This window comes from Phaseolus vulgaris, chromosome 7 (assembly GCF_051622355.1).
Source record: "Phaseolus vulgaris cultivar YP4 chromosome 7, ASM5162235v1, whole genome shotgun sequence".
Classification (NCBI taxonomy): Eukaryota; Viridiplantae; Streptophyta; class Magnoliopsida; order Fabales; family Fabaceae; genus Phaseolus; species Phaseolus vulgaris.
Genome location: NC_143504.1, coordinates 50,025,044 through 50,047,010, shown reverse-complemented (window position 1 = coordinate 50,047,010; position 21,967 = coordinate 50,025,044). Strand labels below are relative to the sequence as shown.

General features: G+C 32.5%; 2 protein-coding genes across 3 annotated transcripts; both read left to right on the top strand.

Annotated features, from left to right (window-relative positions):
- Positions 1–1,808: 1,808 nt before the first annotated feature.
- LOC137829880 (uncharacterized) lies at positions 1,809–5,452 on the top strand. 2 transcript variants are annotated; one of them, XM_068636859.2, is made up of 5 exons: positions 1,809–2,253; positions 2,332–2,427; positions 2,503–2,601; positions 4,654–4,993; positions 5,095–5,452. In XM_068636859.2, the coding sequence occupies exons 1-5, from the start codon at positions 2,233–2,235 to the stop codon at positions 5,250–5,252; spliced, it is 714 nt and encodes a 237-aa protein (XP_068492960.1). In that variant the 5' UTR covers positions 1,809–2,232; the 3' UTR covers positions 5,253–5,452. The 2 variants fall into 2 exon arrangements, with proteins under 2 accessions (XP_068492960.1, XP_068492961.1); XM_068636860.2 differs by having other exon boundaries at positions 2,098–2,253; positions 5,098–5,452.
- A 5,243-nt stretch (positions 5,453–10,695) lies between these two features.
- Positions 10,696–20,040, top strand: EDR1 (Protein kinase superfamily protein). Its single transcript, XM_068636853.1, has 13 exons — positions 10,696–11,413; positions 12,362–12,769; positions 13,387–13,490; positions 13,678–14,795; positions 15,154–15,194; positions 15,972–16,040; positions 16,314–16,414; positions 16,546–16,624; positions 16,706–16,804; positions 18,045–18,113; positions 18,220–18,269; positions 19,329–19,505; positions 19,634–20,040. Exons 1-13 carry the CDS (start codon positions 10,961–10,963, stop codon positions 19,767–19,769), a joined length of 2,904 nt encoding a protein of 967 aa, XP_068492954.1. The 5' UTR covers positions 10,696–10,960; the 3' UTR covers positions 19,770–20,040.
- Positions 20,041–21,967: the final 1,927 nt, after the last annotated feature.

The following is a 21,967-nucleotide window of genomic DNA, read 5'->3' as shown; positions in this document are numbered from 1 at the left end:
AGCATTAACACCAATTTCATTCTAAGTTTATAATACAAAAAAAATACAAATGTTCTCATTCTAAGTTTATAATCTAAAAAAATAAATATAAACACAGTTGATCAAATATTTTAAATTTTTTAAAACACTTTATAAAACATTAAAATATCTTTTCAGTGTAGTTGGGGTTAAAGTTTGCTATTGTTAATTTTTTTGTTATATTTTTATTTTTTAATTAATCTATAAATCATATATTTTTAATTCTATAAACTCTATTTCATTTATTTACAATTTTATAAAACCTACTTCATTCACTTTATTTTAAAATTTTCAAAATAATTTAAATATTTTTTATTTTTTAAAGCATTTTATAAAACAATAAAATTAATTATTTTTTCTACTTTTTATTGTAATTTAAGTAAACTACTTATTATACTTTTTTTTATTTTTCTTATTTTAATATATTTTAATATATATTTATATATATATATATATATAAATAAAGATTTTGCTTATAAATTTTACAATTACTAAATTTATATCAAAATAAACATATGGATTAATACAAAATTCTCAAATTAAAATAAACTGTTATGTCATTTTTATTTAAAAAAACATAAGAATTTAGTTTTAAAATGATTAAAAAAAATTATACTACCAATTTTCTACAATCAAATTTATTATAATTAAATATAAAAGTTAAAGTCAATTTTAACTCCAATCACATCTCACATAAAATATATTGGTGTAAAACTCTACTTTGTGCTTGGCGTAATAAAAATGATAGATGAAGAGGAAAAAAGTAATAATGGAAAGTAAAAAAGTTGGCTTAGTTTAAATGAGAGTTGATATTCCTCTCAAATTAAATTGCCCATAAATAAAATATTATTGTAATTATAATATAAACTTCTTATATTTTAAAAAAGTTCCCAATGGAATAAAGTTATTAATTACATGAATAATTTTTCGTACTTTTATCAATAACTCTTTGATTTTAAGTAGTTTATGTGTATGAACTTACACTAAATTAATAAATAAGAATGTAAACATAGAATTAGCAGGAAATATAACATATAATTTAATTGCATAATTTCTTTTTTATCAAGATTTGAAACAAGGCTAATAGTGTGTTTGGATTGTGGAGGAGATTTGAGGGAGAGGATTTGATTTGAGAGGAAAGTGAAGTTGTTTGAATTGGGGTATATTAGAATAGAATTGTGAGAAAAGTTTATTGAAATTCGTAATTGATGTAATATTGTGAAAGATTTTTTTAATTTTTTAAAATGTATAAAATGTAAGTTTACAAATTTGATAAATAATAATTTTTTAAAAAACTATAAAAGAGTTTATTATAAAAAATTTTAAAATATATATTAGAATTAAAATAATTTAAAATAAAAAGTTAATATTAAATTAAATAAAAATACATATTAATAATTAAAATTAATATTTTATTTATTATTTATGTTATTATAATACGAAATTAATATTAATAATTAATAAAAAAATTATAAGTGTTATATATATATATATATTAAAATATAGTTTACTTACATAATCTTATATTTTTTTTTTAAATAATGCAAAATCTAATTTTAAAGAAAAAATTACATTGTTTTTCCTATTTTCATTCTTTTTTTTTTTCGTTTTCCAACTTTCTCTACACATCTTTCTTTACTATTTCTCACAATTCCTCGTCTGAACCAAACATTCCCTAAAAGAGATAGAAGTATTTAAAAATGGTAATACAAGTGGTCCATTGTCAGAAGCCATACCATATTGGGTTAAGTTAGGAACATGCATTTGAACGGAATCAAAGTAAACTCAATAAAGCTCTGAAAGTTAATAAAATCAAATTAAATTTTACATAGTTTCTCTTACAACCATAACTCCAACATGGTTAAAACTATATCTTGTCCTTATAAACTCTATAATGGTTTTTTTTATTCCAAAAGATATTCTATGATTTTTAATTCACTTTTTTTTATAGATTTTAATATGTTATATAATGTATGAAGATTATTATAAAAATTATTAAAAATTTTAAAATAAAAATATGTTATTTTATTTTTATAATTGAGTATAGTATTTTAGAGGTAGGTGGATATTGGGAGTAATAATTACTAATTTTCTGCCCTAATTGAATTGAAATGAGAAAAGAGTCTTCATTTTTATTTTGCAGTCTCTCTTCTCTCATGCTGTGTGAGTAAATGCTTTTCCTCTGTTCTAACCCAACACCTCTTCTCTCTTCTCATGGCTCCCAAAGGAAGGAAGGTAGTTTCACATTCCCCTTCTTCTCAAATTCTCCACCATCTCAACTCAATCCCTATTTTGTGTTTTTGTGATCGACAGAAAGGAGAGAAACGAATAGACGCAGCTCTCGACGCCATGCATCTCTACGGCTTCCCCAGAAAACTCGTCAGAACAACCGTTGATAGCCTCCTCAAAGTATCTAACTACTTTACCTTCAACCTAACTTCTTTCATTTCATTTTATTGTAACGTGAAAAATGCTTGTGTTTAGGTTTACGGTCGCCAGGATGGCTGGGTCTTCATCGAAGACTCCAGTTACACTCTCCTCATTGATACGCTTCTTGAGAACCAAGCAAATCCTTCACCCCAGGTAACTAACTCTCTTGTTCCTTATCCTCCATGCAACTATGTGATCTCTATTTTTCTTTTCTGTTTTTCATTTGCCGCTGTTGTTGTGTCGTCATGCTCTGCTTCGATCCTAAAAACCTTTCGTTTGTTATTTATCTGGATGTTTTAATGTTCTGCTGTGGACTTGCTCAGGGGATCATTCCCACGCAAAGCGGAAATTTAACCAAACTCTGACTCTTGGAAATTAAATTAATTTTTTTATTCTCTTTCTAGAAGAAAAATGAGCTTATCTAGCAGCCAGTTTTAATCATTGACTCGCTTTATTCGCTGTAAAAAATGGTATGAATACCTTAGGGTTTTGGTCGGAAAGTTAAATTTAATTTTTTGCTTTTCTAAGCTTCATTCTTTCTGTTTTTGGTTTTTGTAATAAGCCTTAATAGTTAAGTTGGTGGGTGGAAGGTTGTTTTTGGTTGATGTCATGGCTGCTTCACGGACCCTTATACCACATATGCTAGCTTGATATTTTAAGCACCAAGGTTATTGGCCTTTAAGTTTTTCAATCCTAAGATTTAGACAAGTTTACTTTCCACTAAGGATACTGAATTTTCTTACACAGGACTTGTGTACCAACTTCTCATGGTGAAATTAGTGGTCAAAATTCTGTGATAAAAGATCATTCACTGCCCCGGAATGGTAAATCATATTTTGAGAAGTCACTACTTTTAAACTTCGGTGTAAACAGATACACTGATAAATAAGGAGTTGATTTGAGTGCTTTCACCGTAGCTCAATAGTTTTTTTGGGTGTATCGGAGACTTGGATAGTTATGTGTTTTGAAAGGGGTTGCAATTTTCTCCTTGTAGAAAGTGCATGTTGAGTGTTCGTGGATATAGATAGGCCTTGAGGTGTTGAACCACGTTAAATTTGATTGGGTTTTATTTGTTCTTATTTGGGTATATTTTCACTAGAAGAGATTATTTTTTATTGTTTGTAACCCAACAACTAATGTTACAGGGTGCGTTAGTTGTCCTTTGGCATAGTGACGAATACATGCTCCAACAAGTGTGTTGGTCCTTCTAAGATTCCCATTAGAGGGACTTCTAACCAACTAGGAAATTTGCTGGTCTTGTTTGGCATTTCTCTGTTCGAAGGCACTCTCCAAATGAATACACAAGCTACAGTTTCACCTCCCTGATATTTTTCTGCTTGAATGTTTTTCTAATTCCTTTCATTGAACCGACTTAAAAGTTGGGAGTTTAAACTGAAGTTTTATTTAACGGAAAGAGAATAGAGGTGGTTGGCAGATCATGTTTCCCCAATTTTCAATAACTTAGGATGATGTTATGGGCAGCGATGAGTTGTTTTCAGCTCTGGTTAAGAACCATGTCTTCCCAAATTCAATATTATTTGAATTCCAATATTATATCATGGCCAGCAATGAGCTTTTGTGTCTTCAAAATCATATTACTTTCTGGATTTATTGAAACCTGAGACTCTCTAATTACTTTGTGATAGTTCTTTAAATTTTCCAGCTATTATTTGTTTCGTCTTCTTCCCAAGAGAAAAGTTTATGTTCTGCACACACATGTTTTTAAAGGCCATAGCTTGTAATTTGTTATTGTGTGTGTATATGTATTTAGATGATAAGTGCCGCTATTCAATTTCTGTGTATTAAATGTTGTATTTTTGTTAAATTTCTTCTAAGTCTTTATACTCTAACTAATGATTTTAAGACATTCATTATAGGATTACATATTGAAAAACCTCTGTTGTTCCTTCTTTATAATCCCAATGTTACTTGTAAATTAAAATCTTTCGTTTCTTTTAAAGTTCAATAGCCCCAAATGTGAATCATGGGCTAAATTTTGAGAGATTCATATAGAAATAGTTTAAAAATTTTGACATGCAATCTTCTCTTGTTATCCAATGAAAACTTTTTTTAGACTTTTGGCAAGCATGGCCTACAGTCCTATGAAAATCTTTTGGTGGATCTTCGGTCTAAATGGCCTATATATTCTTATGAAGTTAGTATTAACAATGACTAGTTCTATGGCCTTATATTGTTTTTGTGAAGGATGGTTTGATAGAAGCTAATCCAGGAGATGGTCCCAATGAGGTAACACCTGCTGGATGCTCGAACAGTGCCCTTCTAGCATGCTGTAAAGCACAAACTTCTGATGATACACCCTTAGCTGATCAGGTCATGGGCACTGTATCGGTAGCCAGTGAAACTGGTTCTCAACTTCCCATCAAGAGTGTGGATACTGTATCCACAACAAGTGGAATTGGTAGTGCGTTTTCTAAGTCTGTAGGTATTTCATCGGTGAACAGAGGATCTGCTAATGGACTTTTAGTCAAGGCTGAAAGTGAAACTCCCATCAAGGCTGTTACTATATCTGCAGAAATAAACTCTGGTTATCAACTTTCCATTTTTGTTATTCTTTTAATTGGCTCTGATGCAAAGGTTCAAAGCATATTAAACATATTTGTGATTAATTATCTTGTATATTCCCAGCAGAAAATTTGGCTTGGAGGGAAAATCAAGGACCAAAGTCCCCACAACTTGTGCCGAGACTTGATCACAAAAGGCGTAGACCTTGTTATGGCTGGATTTCTAGTGATGAGGAGGACGAAGAAAATATAATAGAGCTTATACCTTCACCTCGGATGTGAAATATTTCAGATATTGTAGAAAATGGTCAACAAGCGTAAAGATAAGATAAGATTGTTTAGCACAGGGGCAGGGTATTACGTATCTCTAGTACATGAGAACGGTACCATCTAATACAGGTAGGAGTATACCAGACCAAAATTTATTTTTATTTTGTAGCAAATACATTGAGTTATAAGATAAGATTTTCGTTTTGAAGCTATTAAGAATGAAGAAAATAAATATAGGATTGATATCTCTTATGTAAAATACACACATAAGAATGCTTATTTATAGATGAAAATAATAACATACTCAATAACATAATATAAACTATGAGTTAAGCTTGACATTCAACATTTCCCTTCAAGTTGATGATGTATATAAATCATATGCATAGTTTGTTACAAATATAATCAATTTTCGGTCTCCGTAAAGATTTAGTGAAAATATTTGTTAATTGACCATTCAAATTAACTAATTCAGTCTTGATGTTTCTAGACACAATCTTTTCTCAAATGAAATGATAATCAATCTCAATATATGTGATTCTTTCATGAAAGATGAGATTTGAGTTAATATGGAGAGCAGTATGATTATCACATATGAGTGTCATTTGACTGATTTCTTCAAATTGCAATTTTTTGAGTAGTTGTTTAAGCTAAATAAGCTCACAAGTAGTTGAAGTCATAATTCTATATTTTGCTTTAGCATTAGATCTTGTCACAACATTTTTGTTTCTTGTTCTTCAAAACACTTAAATTATCACCAATAGAAACACAATATTTGGAGGTGAATCTTCTATTGGAAGGATATCTTGCCAAATCACTATCTGAATAACATTACAACTCTAGTATGATTATTGTGACCATATAACAAGCTTTTTTCAGGAGAACCTTTATTGTATTTCAATATACGAATGACTGCATTCCAATGATCAATACATGGTGAATTAAGGAATTGAATTACCACAATAACAACAAATGAAATATTTGAATGAGTGACAATAAGATAGTTCAATTTTTCAACTAATCTTATGTACTTCTCAAGATCTGAGAGAAGCTCCCCCTGACTTGGTGGGACTTTGGCATTAGGATCCATAGTGTCTCAATAGATTTTGAATTCGTTAATCTAGTTTCCTCCAAAATATCCAATGCATATTTTCTTTGAGAAATAACAATATCATTGTTTGATTATGCTACCTCAATCCCCAAGAAATATATGAGTTTGTCAAGATCTTTGGTTTGAAAGTGTTGACAAAGTTGTTGTTTTACCTGTAAGATGTCATGATGATCACTTTTTTTAAGAACAATGTCATCAACATATACTACGGGATAGATACACCCAACACTCGAGTGACGATAAAGAACTAAATGATATGCTTCATTGCGAGTCATACCAAATTGTTGAACATTTTGCTAAATTTTCCAAACCAAGTCCAAGGAGACTTCTTGAAGCCATATAAGGATTTGCGGAGAGGACATACCAATCTAGAAGGCCCCCTGAGCAACAAAGTCGGGAGGTTGCTCCATATAAATTTCTTCCTACAAATCCCCATTAAGAAAGACCTTTTTGACATCTAGTTGATACAAAGGTTATTGTTAAAGAGCAACCATGACTAATAGTACCACCAGGACCAACTTTGATAGCAAAAACCCACCTGCAACCAACGACAGATTTCCCATACGGTAAAGGAATGATATTCTGAAGCGCACTCATTTCATCAAGCATGGCCTGACGCCAACTAGGATGAGCTAAGGCATCATCTACAAACTTTGGAATGGACACATAAGAAATAAACGAAAGACAGGTATAAAAAGGTTGAGATAGTCGATGATAGCTTAAAACATTATAATGTGGAGAGGGATTATGAGTAGAATGTATACTTTTACGGAGGAAAAAGGCAATATCAGGTTCAATTATTGGAGCCAAAAAGGATAGAGGATCTGACACTAGAATAGAGTCATCATGTGGACGATGGGAAGATTGACGACTCTAAACTTGAAGAGGTGGTGGAGGAGGAGAATCTTTAGATACACTATACATAACAGGAGAATCAAAGACAACTGAAATATGTACTTGTTCAGATGGAGACGCATGTGAAGAAGATAAAGACTTAAAATAAATAGAAGACTCATTGAAGGTGACATTTGCAAAGATGAAATAACGGTTAAGAGAAACTGAAAAACATTTATATCATTTTTTAGATCTAGTAACCCTAAAAAACACATTTGTGTGACCTAACATATAATTTATCTCTTATTTGATACAACTAGCTAGGAAGGAAGGAAATAATAGAGATGGACTTCAATTTCACATGTCTATCTAATTTTGATGGAAAATGAAGAAATATATTTTGCATTGTGAATACAGCATGTAGACCCAAAAACTCTAGGTGGTAAGGGATAAAGAGGTTTCATGGAAAAATAAAATAGAATGAGGAATTTTATTTTCTAAAATCGAAAATGACATACGATTAATTAGATAACATGCACTAAGAACAACATCACCACACAAACGTTGAGGAACATCACCATGAATTAATGGAATTTAGAATTTTGACGATCCTTATACCATTTAAGAATTTGCAGGTTGACCTTAGATATCAATATGAAGTGGGGTCTAGAGTAGAAGGTTGCATAGGAACAATTTGGACAACCGCAACATATTTAGGAGAACGACCATCTAAGATATAACACTGATTAGTTTTGTGACCAAGTTTGTCACAATGCTCACACTTATGACGCCCTTTCCTGGCTTGGAAGGGCGAGTGCGATCATAACCTCGAGAGATTAAAGTAGAAGAGTCATCAACTGGAAGAGGTATATCGATGATTTGTTTACCTGGCACACGCAATAAAACAAGTGGAAGTAAAACTGGGAACAACATGAGATCCCAAAATCTCATCACGGACATGAGAATAATAATTAGGAAGGCCATGTAAGCCTAATAACATGAAGATCTTGGATCATTGCTCTAGTTCTTGAAAGGAGTGGAAGCAGGAGAGAATAATTCATTAAAATAACGAAGAAGAGCATGTTTACCCAGATATTCAGCCATTGTACTATCAAGACATTTGGAAGCAACAATGGTAAGGAGTTTTTGACACACACCATAAAGACATTGAGTATCATTGGTGTATAATAATTTTGTTTGTTCCTACACTTTTGAACACGTCTCAAAAACATGAAAAATTTGTTTTTAAAGATAAGTGAATAATAGATTTAATAGCAATGCATAATTGAGCATCAATTTTCAACCAACAGAAAGCCTCATCTATAACAACATTACGAACACATTGGGTAAGATGATCAACATAATCTTGACTCTTAAGCCACAATTTAATATCTGAAGTCCAAGTGTCATAATTAGTTTCGTCCAATTTGTCAATATAGAGATGAACATTGACATAATTAGTATAGATAAATGGATTGAGCATAGTGGCAACTGAAGAAGCCATAGATCCAATCGTTGTCGACACAGTGGTAGAAGACAAATCCATAACTCTAGTAGTCGTCTAATTGGTGACAACAACGACAACAGTGGCTCCAACGAGACTTTGACCACCACTTCCGACAAGATTTCGACAACGATAATTCTGGCGAGATTCTGATGAAGACGACTTTGACGATGAGACTGGGTGGCAGGGGCAACGCCTGACACTGAATAGTGGGTTCATCAAAAAAATTTGAATCCTAACTCTAGACTATAAATACCATATTAAGAATGGAGAAAATAAATATATAATTAATATTCCTTATATAAAATACATACATAGGAATTTTTATTTGTAAATGAATAACAAACTCAATAACATAATAAATAAGGTCCTTGCATTCAACAAAAGCAAATAACAATCTTGATCGTAAAGTCTTTCATAGGATAAAGATTACCTATAGACTAGAGCTTCATTATGTTAAAAAGACATTTTAGTCCCTTTCGGCTCAAAATTATTTTCTGTTTTACACTCTCACGAAACTTAAAATTTGGAGTATGTCAATTATGTTTTAGGTACAATAAGATAAATTTTATTGCATATTTAAGTGTTGTTTTTCCTATCAATAAATACGCGTTTAATTAAGTTTACACATTAATTTGGGAGCATAGATTCGCAAAAGTATTGAAAATAACTACACAACAGTTTGGGAGCATCATACACAGATTATAGTCAAATAGACTCAATACCTAAAGGATAAGCTTGTCAACTTCTTATGCTGTTTTTGAAAATACAGATATTTAAAAGTTAGTTGGGTTGAATTTATATTTAATTAATGAGATTCAGATATGTTGTTTTTGAAAATACTAAAATTCAAAAGTTAGATGGATTTAGTTTAAATTTAATTAATGAGATATGATTTTGTAGCTTTTAAGATATGATTTTGTAGCAATTAATGAATTTTAACCAATAGTACAATTCATTATCAATTTTATTAATTTTTCTAATATATATATTTTTGTTCATTTTCGTTTATTATTTTCATACATGCATAAAGTATAATTTTTTGTTGGGATCACCATCATATAACAACACTCCAGAAAGAGAAAAAGGACAAGTCCACTTCGTATCATATGAATTGCAATTCCGAATGAGTTATTTTCTAAGTGTTCATTTATAGTACACAATTATGTAGTATTCTATTACTAACCATAACAAGTTTCTATAAAAAAACATAACAAGTGAACTTTCGATTAAATGAACTCTAACAGACAACCTCAATCATTTATTTGAGAGGGATTATGTTGATACGTGTGAGGTGAAATGTGTAATAAAATAAAACTTTGGTGATTATTGGATGATTTAGTCTTTTAATTTGATTAAGGTCTAAGATATTTTTACTTCTATAGTTTTTTTTGTGTGGAAAAGTTGGAATATTATAAAAATCAATAGACACTTCCAAAAAAAAAAATACAATTTGAAACAGTAGAGATACTGTATGTAATAAATGCTCACATGTATTTATGTTCAAAATAACCCATCCTAAATAAGGTATTTTCAGAAAAATAAAGTTATTTTAAAAAGTGATATATTTATTATTTTCTCAATTTATATAAAAAAAAAACTTAAGCTACCATAAGAAAACCTTAAACTACCATGAAACAGATAAATTACAATGATATAAAAAGATCATATGGATCAAAGTTTTTGAGAAATATATATAGAAGTTAAATTGATGAAAGAAAAAACAGGTTACATAAAATCTTCTCTTTGTAAATCAGGAATTAAAGAGGAGTCATCATAAAGAGAACAAAAAATTATGAAATCTAAGAGAAATTTATCTCTATAAATGAGATAATTGTTTTGAAAAGAGAAAATGAAGTAAAATTGAATCATTAAAGATGAAGTGAAGAAGAGGGAGATAAGAGAAGTTGAGAGCTCCACGTAGATTATTGAGGAGACACGTAGGTTCCCATGTCAACATCGAATGGACGCGTTCATTTAGCGCGGTGAATGTAGCGTATCCAAGTGTGCATGTCAGTTTCGTAATTGAGTGAAACTCCGAGGGCATTTGATTACCGGCCATTCCAACGCTTGTTGTAGTCGCCCAAGTTTTTCCCTCCTAACACTTTTGCCCTGAGTCTCTTGAGCGTCCAAGGCACACGGCACAGAAAAGAGGAAGAAAGTTGAAGAGAAGAGAAATCGGCGAGAAAAGGAACCGACGAGTGAACTGAAAATCAGGGAAAGAGATTTGGATTGGAATTTAGAATTGGAATTTCGTTCTGAGCTGCTTTGATGAGTGAGAGGGTGAAGAAGGAAAAGCCAACGGAGAAAAGAGAGAGGATGAAGAACATCTTCAAGAAGCTTCACATAGGTGGCAACCACGATGCTCAGCGATCCAATGAGAATTCGCCACCTGTGCCGTCGCCGTCATGCGCCGCCGATCAGTCTCAAAGCTCCGGCACCACTCCTGCGAGCCCCTCGTCGGCCTCGGCATCGGCCTCCGCCGCCGCGGTTACTCCCGGTGGCGCCGTGAGTCCTGTGGTGAATCGGCAGGACTTTTTCTCGTCGGAGGAGGAGTTTCAGGTGCAGCTAGCCCTAGCTATCAGCGCTTCCAATTCGGAGTTCCGCGACGATCCTGAGAAGGATCAGATCCACGCGGCGACGCTGTTGAGTTTAGGAGGTCTTCGAATCGATTCGACGAGGAACAAGGACGACGCGGCGGAGGCGCTGGCGAGGCAGTACTGGGTAAGGTCTTACCAGTTGTTGAAATCCACTTCTTGCAATGTTGCTCTTTCGTCGTGGTTAATTGAGGCGAAGTTGTGAACCGTAGAGGTTTATGCAGAGTGGGTTTCACTCTAGATTTTTATTTATTTGTTCTTGCAGTGAATTCAGTTGTGTATTGGAACTTAGATTCGGGGGCTTTTATATGTGTCTAGGGCTAGTTACTCCAGTGAAGTTCGAAATGCGTTTTTGTTCAGCGACTTAAAATTTGGTATCTGCATAAAGTAGACGGAATTTCGGTAGAATCTGATTGATTGGGCAAGCTGTGGTAAAACGATGTTGAATATTTGGGTGTTTTTTTTAAGGGCAATATACCCCTAGATATTAGAAATTTGGGATGATGTTTTTAGAATCACCGGGTGCTTATTTGTGTGCTTGATGTTGAAAAAACAAGAAGGAATTTTTGGGATTGAGTTGTTAAACTGGTGCATTGGCAAACATTTGTCAAGACAGTTTACATTTTTACAGTATGATACGATTTATTTTCGGCCATAATCAGCAGTTGATTGTTTTACAGCTGTTGTGTCTGTGTTTGACTTTCTGTGGTTATGGTTATAAATTGCATTGGTTTTCTACGGCATAGCATTTTTAAGAAAATTATACAAGTATATGCTTTATGGTTTCTTCATGTATACTCATTATTACACACTCACCCACTACATCACATGGTATTGGTTAACTCTGTCATTGTCTTGCACATTCTTATTTGTACTAAATGAACATGCACTCTTTAATTTATTGTTGTCTGTTCAGCACCAAGATGGAAATAATCAAATTATAAAATGTAGTTAAGGAACATGGAATGCTCACCACTTGTTTCACCTCCATTGATGCTTTTTCTCCTTTCCGTTTAGTGACCTTTTTTGAACTGCATCTGTTTTGTTTATCTTTCATTTCTATTTTGTTGACCAGGAATATAATGTGCTTGACTATGAGGAGAAAGTAGTAGATGGTTTTTATGATGTATATGGGCCCTATAATGATTCGGTGATGCAAGGAAAGATGCCATCTCAAACGGATCTTGAAGCAAATCCTGGAGGTTCGGAGGTGGTCATTGTTAATAGAACAATTGATCCTGCCCTAGAAGAATTGATACAAATTGCACAATGTATTGCTTTAGACTGCCCGGTTACTAGTTTGGCACAAAGGCTTGCTGAACTTGTTACAAGTCATATGGGTGGTCCTGTAAAGGATGCTAGTATTATGTTAGCAAGATGGACAGAAACAAGAGCAGAGTTAAGGACATCTCTTCACACAATTGTATTGCCTCTTGGGTCCTTAAATATTGGGCTCTCTAGGCATCGTGCTTTGCTTTTCAAGGTTCGTATTCTGGCTTTTATTGGTGATTACGTTTTTGTTAGCCGTTATGTAATTTTGTGGTCAGGTTACTGTAGTCATAATCTGCTCAAAAAATCAGACAAAACTACATTAAAAGAAAAAGAAAAGTGTAACATGATATTTGCTATAACTATTAAATAATTATATCACCTGAAAACATTCTTAAAGTGAAAACATTAATAAATTAATAAATGTAATTCAGACAGTATTTTGTAGAATTATTCATGCTGATAAAATGTTCCCTACTAATCTAGCCTGGGCTTGCATTACGACGTATATTTGCTCTAAGTATGCCTAGCTGAAAAAAATGAGAAATCATGCTCTGTTTGTCAAGGATGTCTTCAAATTTATGGCTTACTGTGCTCATGAATACGTCTAAAACTTCTGTAGGTTTTTAACCTTTGCATAGCTGTGGTGTTGTAGTTGCAAAGCTAGTTTTGAATATGAGATTTGAGAATAGATCTTCCAGTTAAATTTTAGTATTTTTTGTGCATATTAGAGGATCATATTATAGTTCATTATGAATTTTATCAAAATTTTCAAAGCTTTTCTTATGATCTATTGCTTGTGTAATTTACTTGTTTTTTTTCTGCATTCAGGTATTGGCTGACAACATTAATATGCCTTGTAGACTGGTTAAAGGCAGTCATTACACTGGTGTGGAGGATGATGCTGTCAACATTATAAAGTTGGAGGGTGAAAGGTTAAGGATCTTCGAATTTTCATGTATTTGTTAACTTACTAATTTGTGTGTCCATGTGCTTCGCATATGCATGCCTATGTATTATTGGCAATGGTTGATGCAATCATTAGATGTCTCTATAAGTTTACCCAGAAAGTTTGTGTTTCTTCAGGTCCTGTGGTACTGATATCTCCTACTCTGCTTTCAGGGAGTTTTTGGTTGATCTCATGGCTGCTCCAGGGACACTTATACCACTTATGCCAGCTGATATTTTAAGCACCAAGGATAGTGCCTTTAACAAGGCGTTTAATCCCAACAGTTTACCTTCCACCAAGGATACTGAATTTTCTTACTCAAGACCTATCCAACCATCTCATGGTGAAGGTAGTAGTCAAAGTTCTGTGATAAAAGATCATTCACTGCCTTGGAATGGAAAATCATATTTTGAGAAGTCAGAGCCTTCAAACATAGGTTTGAGAAGAGACACTGGTGTTGGTACTTCTAAAATTTCTAATAGAGGGACCCCTAATCAACTGGAGAATTTGCCAGCCTTGTCTGGTACTTCTCTGTACAAAGGGACCCTCGGAATGAATACAATTGGTGATGGGACGAGACTTAATGTCAATGTTGTACCATATACTCAAAACAGCCCCAATGACTCTCGAAACCTTTTTGCAGATCTTAATCCATTCCAAATAAAAGGAATGGGGAAGGCCTCTGTGCTTAACAAACCTGTGGAAAGTAAACTTCCTGAGAATAAAAGTACTAAAAACAGTACTGTTTCTGGTCGACCCCCATTGCTACTGACAAAGAAGAACCGTCATGCCCTCAATGAAGATCCCAGGAAAACTAATCATAACCCTAATGAATACAACCCTCCCTTGTTTGTTTCCAATGGTTCTTCTACATCTGAAAATATTGACCTTAGTAGTTCCAAACCATTATATAATTCAAATTTAAATAATGATGTAAATGTTCAAACTTTGGCACATGTTACTGGTTCAGTTTCACCATCTTCTGTACCTGAGCTGAACCAGATTGAGGATCTCAATGCTGGTTTTAACCAGGGGGGTCTGGAAAATTCTCAAAACTTCATGGTAGAGGCAGTTAGAGAACCTGAGAATGCCGAAATCAGACATCATGACCGGAGGATGTATACTTATGACAGATTCATGGGAAGCAATTTGAAACTGAAAGATTCAGAGAGTCCTAGCTCATCAATTGATTCCATCACAAACAGGGTGGATCAGATATTGGATGATGTAGACGTTGGTGAATGTGAGATTCCATGGGAGGATCTGTTTCTTGGTGAAAGAATTGGTATAGGTAATGTACATGATTTGCCTTCATTTTCTTGAAACATCATTAATATTTACTGAAAATTTGACATTGCTCTGATTTACTATTTAATTTAGCGGAGCTCCCAATTGATGCAAATGAATCAATAATCTAGCATAAATTTCCACCCTATTTTTCAATTGGTTATTTAATTTTTATTTCTGTTTGCGCTAGCATGGTCCCAAGGTTGTGTCAAGCTCATTTAACTTTTCAATATTTTATATTTTTACATGCACTATACCATTTTTACATGTGATAGTTTGGGAGGCTGGTTGTGTGTTTTAAGTATTGCACTTGTTTCTTGAGTTTTTTTTTAATATATATGTTCATACTTTCTTTCTAATAGGTTCATACGGTGAGGTATACCAAGCCGACATGAATGGCACAGTGAGTTCTTTAATTCCTATTCATACTTTCTGGAATATTATTGTTATAGATAGAATTGGAAAAATCTCTGTATTGTCATATTCTGACTGATGGTTCTGTACTTCTATCTGCATGGTTCAAACGTAAAAGTGATCTCAATAATGATAATATAAAGATATTCCCTGATCAGATCATTTAGATAACCTTCTTCGAGAATGGTTAGATGTTATGGATGTATTCATCGTAGTTCTATATGCCTAGTAACTCTTCATTCTAGTGAAGTGAGATGGATGCTTAATACAGTAAATGGATTAAAAAACGAAAATAGAAGTATTACATAGTTGGGATTGTGTTTTTAGTGTTACTAACTGTAATTGGTGATTTGGTAATGACTCAATTTAACTTCTGTTAAAACGGAAGCATAAGATCAACACCCAAGAATCTGTAACCTGTTGAAGGTCTTGAAGACCTTTTTATCTTGTGTAGCTATTATTGAACCCTTCTATATTACTGGATAGCTACCCTTGTTATGGGCCGATATGACATTATAATAGTTGATTCAATTTGTACCAATTCTACTAATTAAAGAGTTTGGGGAGTTTATATACTAGACCCTTGGTAAATTCCCTAAAAATCTGAAGGAAAGAAAAGGAAAAAGATGAAAAAGCTGATAATCTCTTTTAGGCTACTGAAGTCTCAAAGTCATAACTCAGTTTCTTAATTTCAGAGCTTTTAACCAAAATATAATGATTTCTTGTCTCTGATTTTCTTACTGATGATCCGCTGTTGAAATATCAGGAGGTTGCTGTAAAGAAATTTTTGGATCAGGATTTTTCAGGCGCTGCATTGTCTGAATTCAAAAGAGAAGTAAGTACTAATTTTGTTTTATGTTTTGCTTAGAATTATTATTCTTATTTTTATTTGTATAAGAGAAATTCAAAGAAATAGAGTAAACTTGTGAGTTTAAAGAAAATAAATTTTTTACTTTCAATTTAAAACTACATAGAAGATCTGAGCATAAATACCAATAGGGAAAAAGAACAAGTTAACTTGGCAGGCAGTGGTTTCATGGGAAAGGGTACACTATCAATACCTTTTTAAAGGCCAAAATTAATCTGTTTTCCATCCTTTTGATGCAAGGTACGGATAATGCGTAGGTTACGGCATCCAAATATTGTTCTGTTTATGGGTGCTGTTACTCGTCCTCCTAACCTCTCAATCATTTCAGAGTATCTACCGAGGTATATAGCCTTTATTTTTACGAAATAATAACTGTGTACCATATTATTTGTCCTTTGCAACCTTAGATGTTTTCCATGTTACTCTTCCATATTTACATGTCTTACTGGTGTTACTGATGTCCACTTTGCAGAGGAAGCTTGTACCGATTACTTCATCGCCCTTATTGTCAGATTGATGAGAAACGAAGAATAAAAATGGCTTTGGACGTGGTATGAAATAATTACACTTCTTCGTTTTCAACCATTATTTATATCAATAAGCTTTCACATTTTTAACACTCCAATTTACAGGCTAGGGGCATGAATTGCTTACACACCAGCACACCTATAATTGTTCACCGAGATTTAAAGTCTCCAAATCTTTTAGTTGATAAGAACTGGAATGTTAAGGTATATGATTGACAACTCATACTGTCCTTTTGCCTTGTTTGTCTTTTTTTTTCGTTTGTATAGGCTCCTGAATTCTTGGTTCATTAGTTTAGGGAAGTCAACAAGATTGGTTTGAAAAACATGGTGTTTGACTATAGTTGTCTGATTTTTTGTGCAACCTGCATGATTGTGTGGATTTCATCTCTGATCTTCATTTTACTTAAAATGCTTTTTATTTTTATGATATTTTGTAAGCCTGGTCTTGGTATATCAAACAAATGGTGATGTGTACATACACGTGCTTCTAAATACAATGTGTTGTTTCTGTCGACTATCACTTTCTGAATTTGGAGAGATACACATGCAGAAGTTGACATTCACCTAAATTGTCGATCGTGTCATGTTAAACTTGTGTTTGGTCAACTTAATAAATTGGTGAGTATATAAGCCTAGTTAGTTGTATGTAGGAGAGGTACCATTTATGGTAACTTGTAAATGAAACATCTGCATTTTATACAACATCTAATGGTATACATGAGCCCAGCAGGTTGGTATCAAAGCCAAACTCGAAGCCATGCTGATAAATTCCTCAAAGTGACCAATCCAGGAAATGATAATTTTGACTGGGCTGGGTTGGTTTTTCTGTTTTTACCTTTTTCACACGATCATTTTCTAAAAGAAAAGCAAAGTATCATGGTTACCTTTTCTAGTTCAATGCAGTAAGACGCATGAAGAAATCATGTGAACCGAATTTTGGATGATTTGTTTGCCTATAACAGTATATATTTATCAAGCTGGTTACAATATTTGCTTATTCTTTATCATTGCATAACATAATTAACTAGTGCCATTAAAACAGGAAAAATATAATAATAACAACAGCATGATGATGATAATGTCTTGTTGAAATTATGTAGTCTTATCTTACGAGTAAAAAACAGATTTTTGGGTTACAACAGTTTTTAAATTTATTAGTCTTAGCCAACTCAAACTGAAATTTAGATTTTGAATCAAACCAACCTGATACTGAAAACAAAACCAGACAAGTGTTTTAGTTGGGTTGCTTGGGTTTGGTCAGGCTTGCTTAGATTTTGAACAGTTGTAATCACATGGCAAATGCGTGTTTACAATGGAAGGATAATTTTGTGGGTATTATTTTTTTCCAAACATGTTCCGTGAATTATGTATACATCAATTTCTGAGTTATGTGTATTTTATATGATCCTCTTTGCTATGTTGTAAGTAAGCCATTTTTTTACAGGTATGCGATTTTGGGTTGTCAAGGTTGAAGCACAACACTTTTTTGTCATCCAAGTCAACTGCTGGAACGGTGAGCATTTGGGAAAATCTGCATTATGTGTAGCCCTCTTTTTAGACACATGCAGTGTGTCTTTTCTGCCTTGTACATTTCACTGACATTTTTTTCAATATATTAGCCGGAGTGGATGGCTCCTGAAGTTCTCCGCAATGAACCCTCAAATGAAAAGTGAGTTGTTATTAATTTGAGATGAAGGTTTCTTTTTTTATTCTTGATTTTCGTTGTCATTTCATATCGAATGTGTGTAATCAATGCTTGGCCATAGTTGCTTCACTCTACTGGGTCTGAGAGTCTCTAAAAATCTAAACAGTATTTGGCCGGTTATAGCATTTGACAACCTGGTTCTATTAAAACAACACTGTTAGCAATTTATACCTCACTAGTAAGATAGGTTCTGCTGGAGGTGTGTTCTTAGGTCGGTTTGGATTGGATTCGGGAGGAAATAAAGTCCAAACCAATCAATTTTCATTTTGGATTTTAAAAGAAAATTCAAAATTCAAACCAAACCAAGCTGATAAAGAATGAATTGGTTTGGTTTAGATCAATTGGATCCAATTATACACAAATATGCAAAATTTTATTTTTAGAAATAGGAAAAATACATAATTTTATGAAAAATTATCACAACTCTATCATTAAAAGAGATAAACGACATTTTTGTATTGTAATTGACTTACATCAGCAAAATAATAGCAAAAATTAAAAAAATATATATAATAAGAAACATATATAATTGGTTTGGTTCAGGTCTATTGGATTTGTGAATCATAAATCCAATACCTAAACTAATCAACATTGGATTTGATTGGTATGGTTCGGATTGAATTTGATTAAGAAAAAAATCTGAACTAGTTTAATTGGTTTGGTTTGGATTATCAGGTTGATCCAAACCAATGAACACCACACCCCTATCTGCTAGGCCCTATTTACATATTTTGGCTTGACGAAAAACATTTTTCTTAACCCCTATTTTGTTGTTGTGTTCAATTACTGAATTGTTTTCTCCAATAATAAAAAGCGTATTTTTACTTTTATCTGTAATTAAAAAATTAACGCCTGCTAGACATGGCTATAGCAGTTTTAGGAGCAAAAGTCCGGAAATCTATAGCAGTTTTAGCAATTTAACATTTTGAACATGTATTTAAATTCAAATATTTTCTTGCTTCTTTTTTTGCAACTATAGCTGTCTATTGAATGCATCTCTATTAATCATCATATCGAATACAGATGCGATGTTTATAGTTTTGGAGTCATCCTATGGGAGCTTGCCACTTTAAGGTTGCCGTGGACTGGAATGAATCCTATGCAAGTTGTTGGTGCTGTTGGTTTCCAAAATCGTAGACTTGAAATTCCTAAGGAAGTCGATCCTTTAGTTGGAAGAATAATCTGGGAGTGTTGGCAACAGTAAGCATGTTTAGCTTTAAATTTGATTTTTTTTTCTTTTCCTTCCACACACCATTAAATGATTTCAGGAAATTTTGCAGTTAGACTTATTTTTCAGTTTATGACATCTTTCCCTCTCCCTGTGTCAGGGATCCAAATTTGCGGCCCTCGTTTGCACAACTCACAGTGGCTCTTAAGCCTCTGCAGCGTCTGGTTATCCCATCTCATCAAGACCAGGTAGCTCCATATGTGCCGCAGGAGATTTCTGTAAATTCAACCCCATGAAAAGTCTCGCTTCAAGTGTGAATAAGTAGGCATTCTGCATAGTAATGTGCGTATAAAGGTAACAAGAATACAAAATAAAATGGAAAAAAAATATGGAAAGGCAAATGTTTGTGTTGAGGGAAATATCAACTGCAACTGCACTGCAGCCAAACAACTGCAGAGAGCCATTTTGTATTTTGTATTGTTATGATAGCTTGTCCGAGGAACTAAAACTCGGTAATCTGTAAATTACTGTACTTCACAAGCAGGAAATATCTATACTTTTGCAAAAGGTACGTTTTTCGGGAGTGTCTAGAATTTGACCAAGTATCAAGGTTAGGTTAGCATGAAAGAATTACGTATTTTCATGAGGAGTCATTTTGTTAGCAACTTAGAATAATTAATTATTCATATGCTTAACCTCACGTGTTTTCTTCTCTAAAGGATTCCACCCACCCCTTTCAATGACCTTAAGCTTCTAATTCTGCTATTTGTTTGCCGTTAAGTTTGGATATTAAAAAAATCCATATCATATCATGCGAGGGAAACTGTCCAATTTTTTTTGGTTGAATTATAATTTTGGTTTTCATCCATTTCAATTATTAAAATTTAATAGGTTTGTAATTTTGTCTAATTTTAATTTTATATGCGGCTACTTTTTAATGAGTACGTTAATGGATCAAAATAAAACTGCAAAATTATTCTAAAATAAGCTAAAATTATATATTTTTTAAAATGTAGGACTAGAATTGTAGAAATTATCGCAATCATGAACAATCAATTTACCAAAACTGTATTTTTAGTTTTTTTAGAGTTCATGCTTATATAAATATTAATTCTGTATGTATATATAAATTCATTATTCATAAACTTCAGTGTATTTTTGTATCAGTATGAATGTAGCTGCTAGAATATTTAAAAATACAATGTTTTCAAAGTATTTGCAGTATCCGTATTCATAATGAGCATTTCCAGCAATTTTTTTCTCTTAAATATGTTTTTATTCTTTTAAATTTGGAATACATTTATTGATGATTTTCTAAATTTAAAAATAATTAATTTCTGTAATTTGAAAATAATTAATTTGTGTAATTTGAAAATAATTAATATCTCTTAATTGCTTAAATGTTGTTCGAACAAATAAATATTTTAAAAGAAAAACGCGTATACATATAATACAGGTTTTGATACTAAAAATATAAAACCAAAATGAACTACACCCTGCAAGAAAAGTATCGTATGTAGACAGACTTAAAAAGAATTATAAGACTTAATTTTTAATTTAGAAGACTAAAATAAACTTATTTAAATTTAATCTTTATTTGGTAGAGTAGAGGAAGAAGGATAGAGAGGGAGGGGAAAATAATATAGTTTATTTGGTGGAAAGAGAAAATAGAAGAAATAAGTTTAAAAAATATGAGCTCCACTACGTATATTTTCTTCATCATAGCTTGGAATTATATGTTAAGACAATTTACGTACTTCTAAACTAATTGATTTAACTATTTTTTATTATTTCACACGTATTTCTATTTATTTTTCTCCGCATAACCTAAAAAGCTATTATACATTCTGCAATTCAAAATATATTTACAAATTTGGTAATTAAAAAATCTAAACTATAGGCAATTTAGAGTTATCTAACACCAATATTTTATATAAAGAAATCATCAGATAAATGAAGAAAGAACCCTTCTATTGACATGGCAAAGTGACGTCATTGACATACTTGATCACTGATTGTCAATTTTTTTACACTACAATTGTTGAGGTCCTATAATAATAACCAAAGCTACCATCAAGTTCCCTTAGACCACTCAAGAGCTTATGATACACACTAGCTAGGATTATTATAAAAAATCTAAAGCTGAAGGAAGCTTATAAAGACATCAGAATAAAAATAAACTACAAAGGATACCACCATTCTATCATAAACGTGCAAGTTGTCTAGAAGAAACAACAGAAATAGTAAAAAAATAGTGTCCCTAGCGAAGGCTAAAAACAAATGTATTCATGTTAAAGGTCATGATGTCAAACTTCAAAGTTAGTCCCAAATAGTTACACAATCACATAAGCAAAGGTCTAACACGACCCAACAAGCTCCAAAATAGAGAACGATCATGTTAATGAAGTAATTAACAGATCCCAACCCACAAAACACCAAGAAAACACACCTATAAAGTATACCACTATAAAGACAAATATACAAAAAGTTAAAC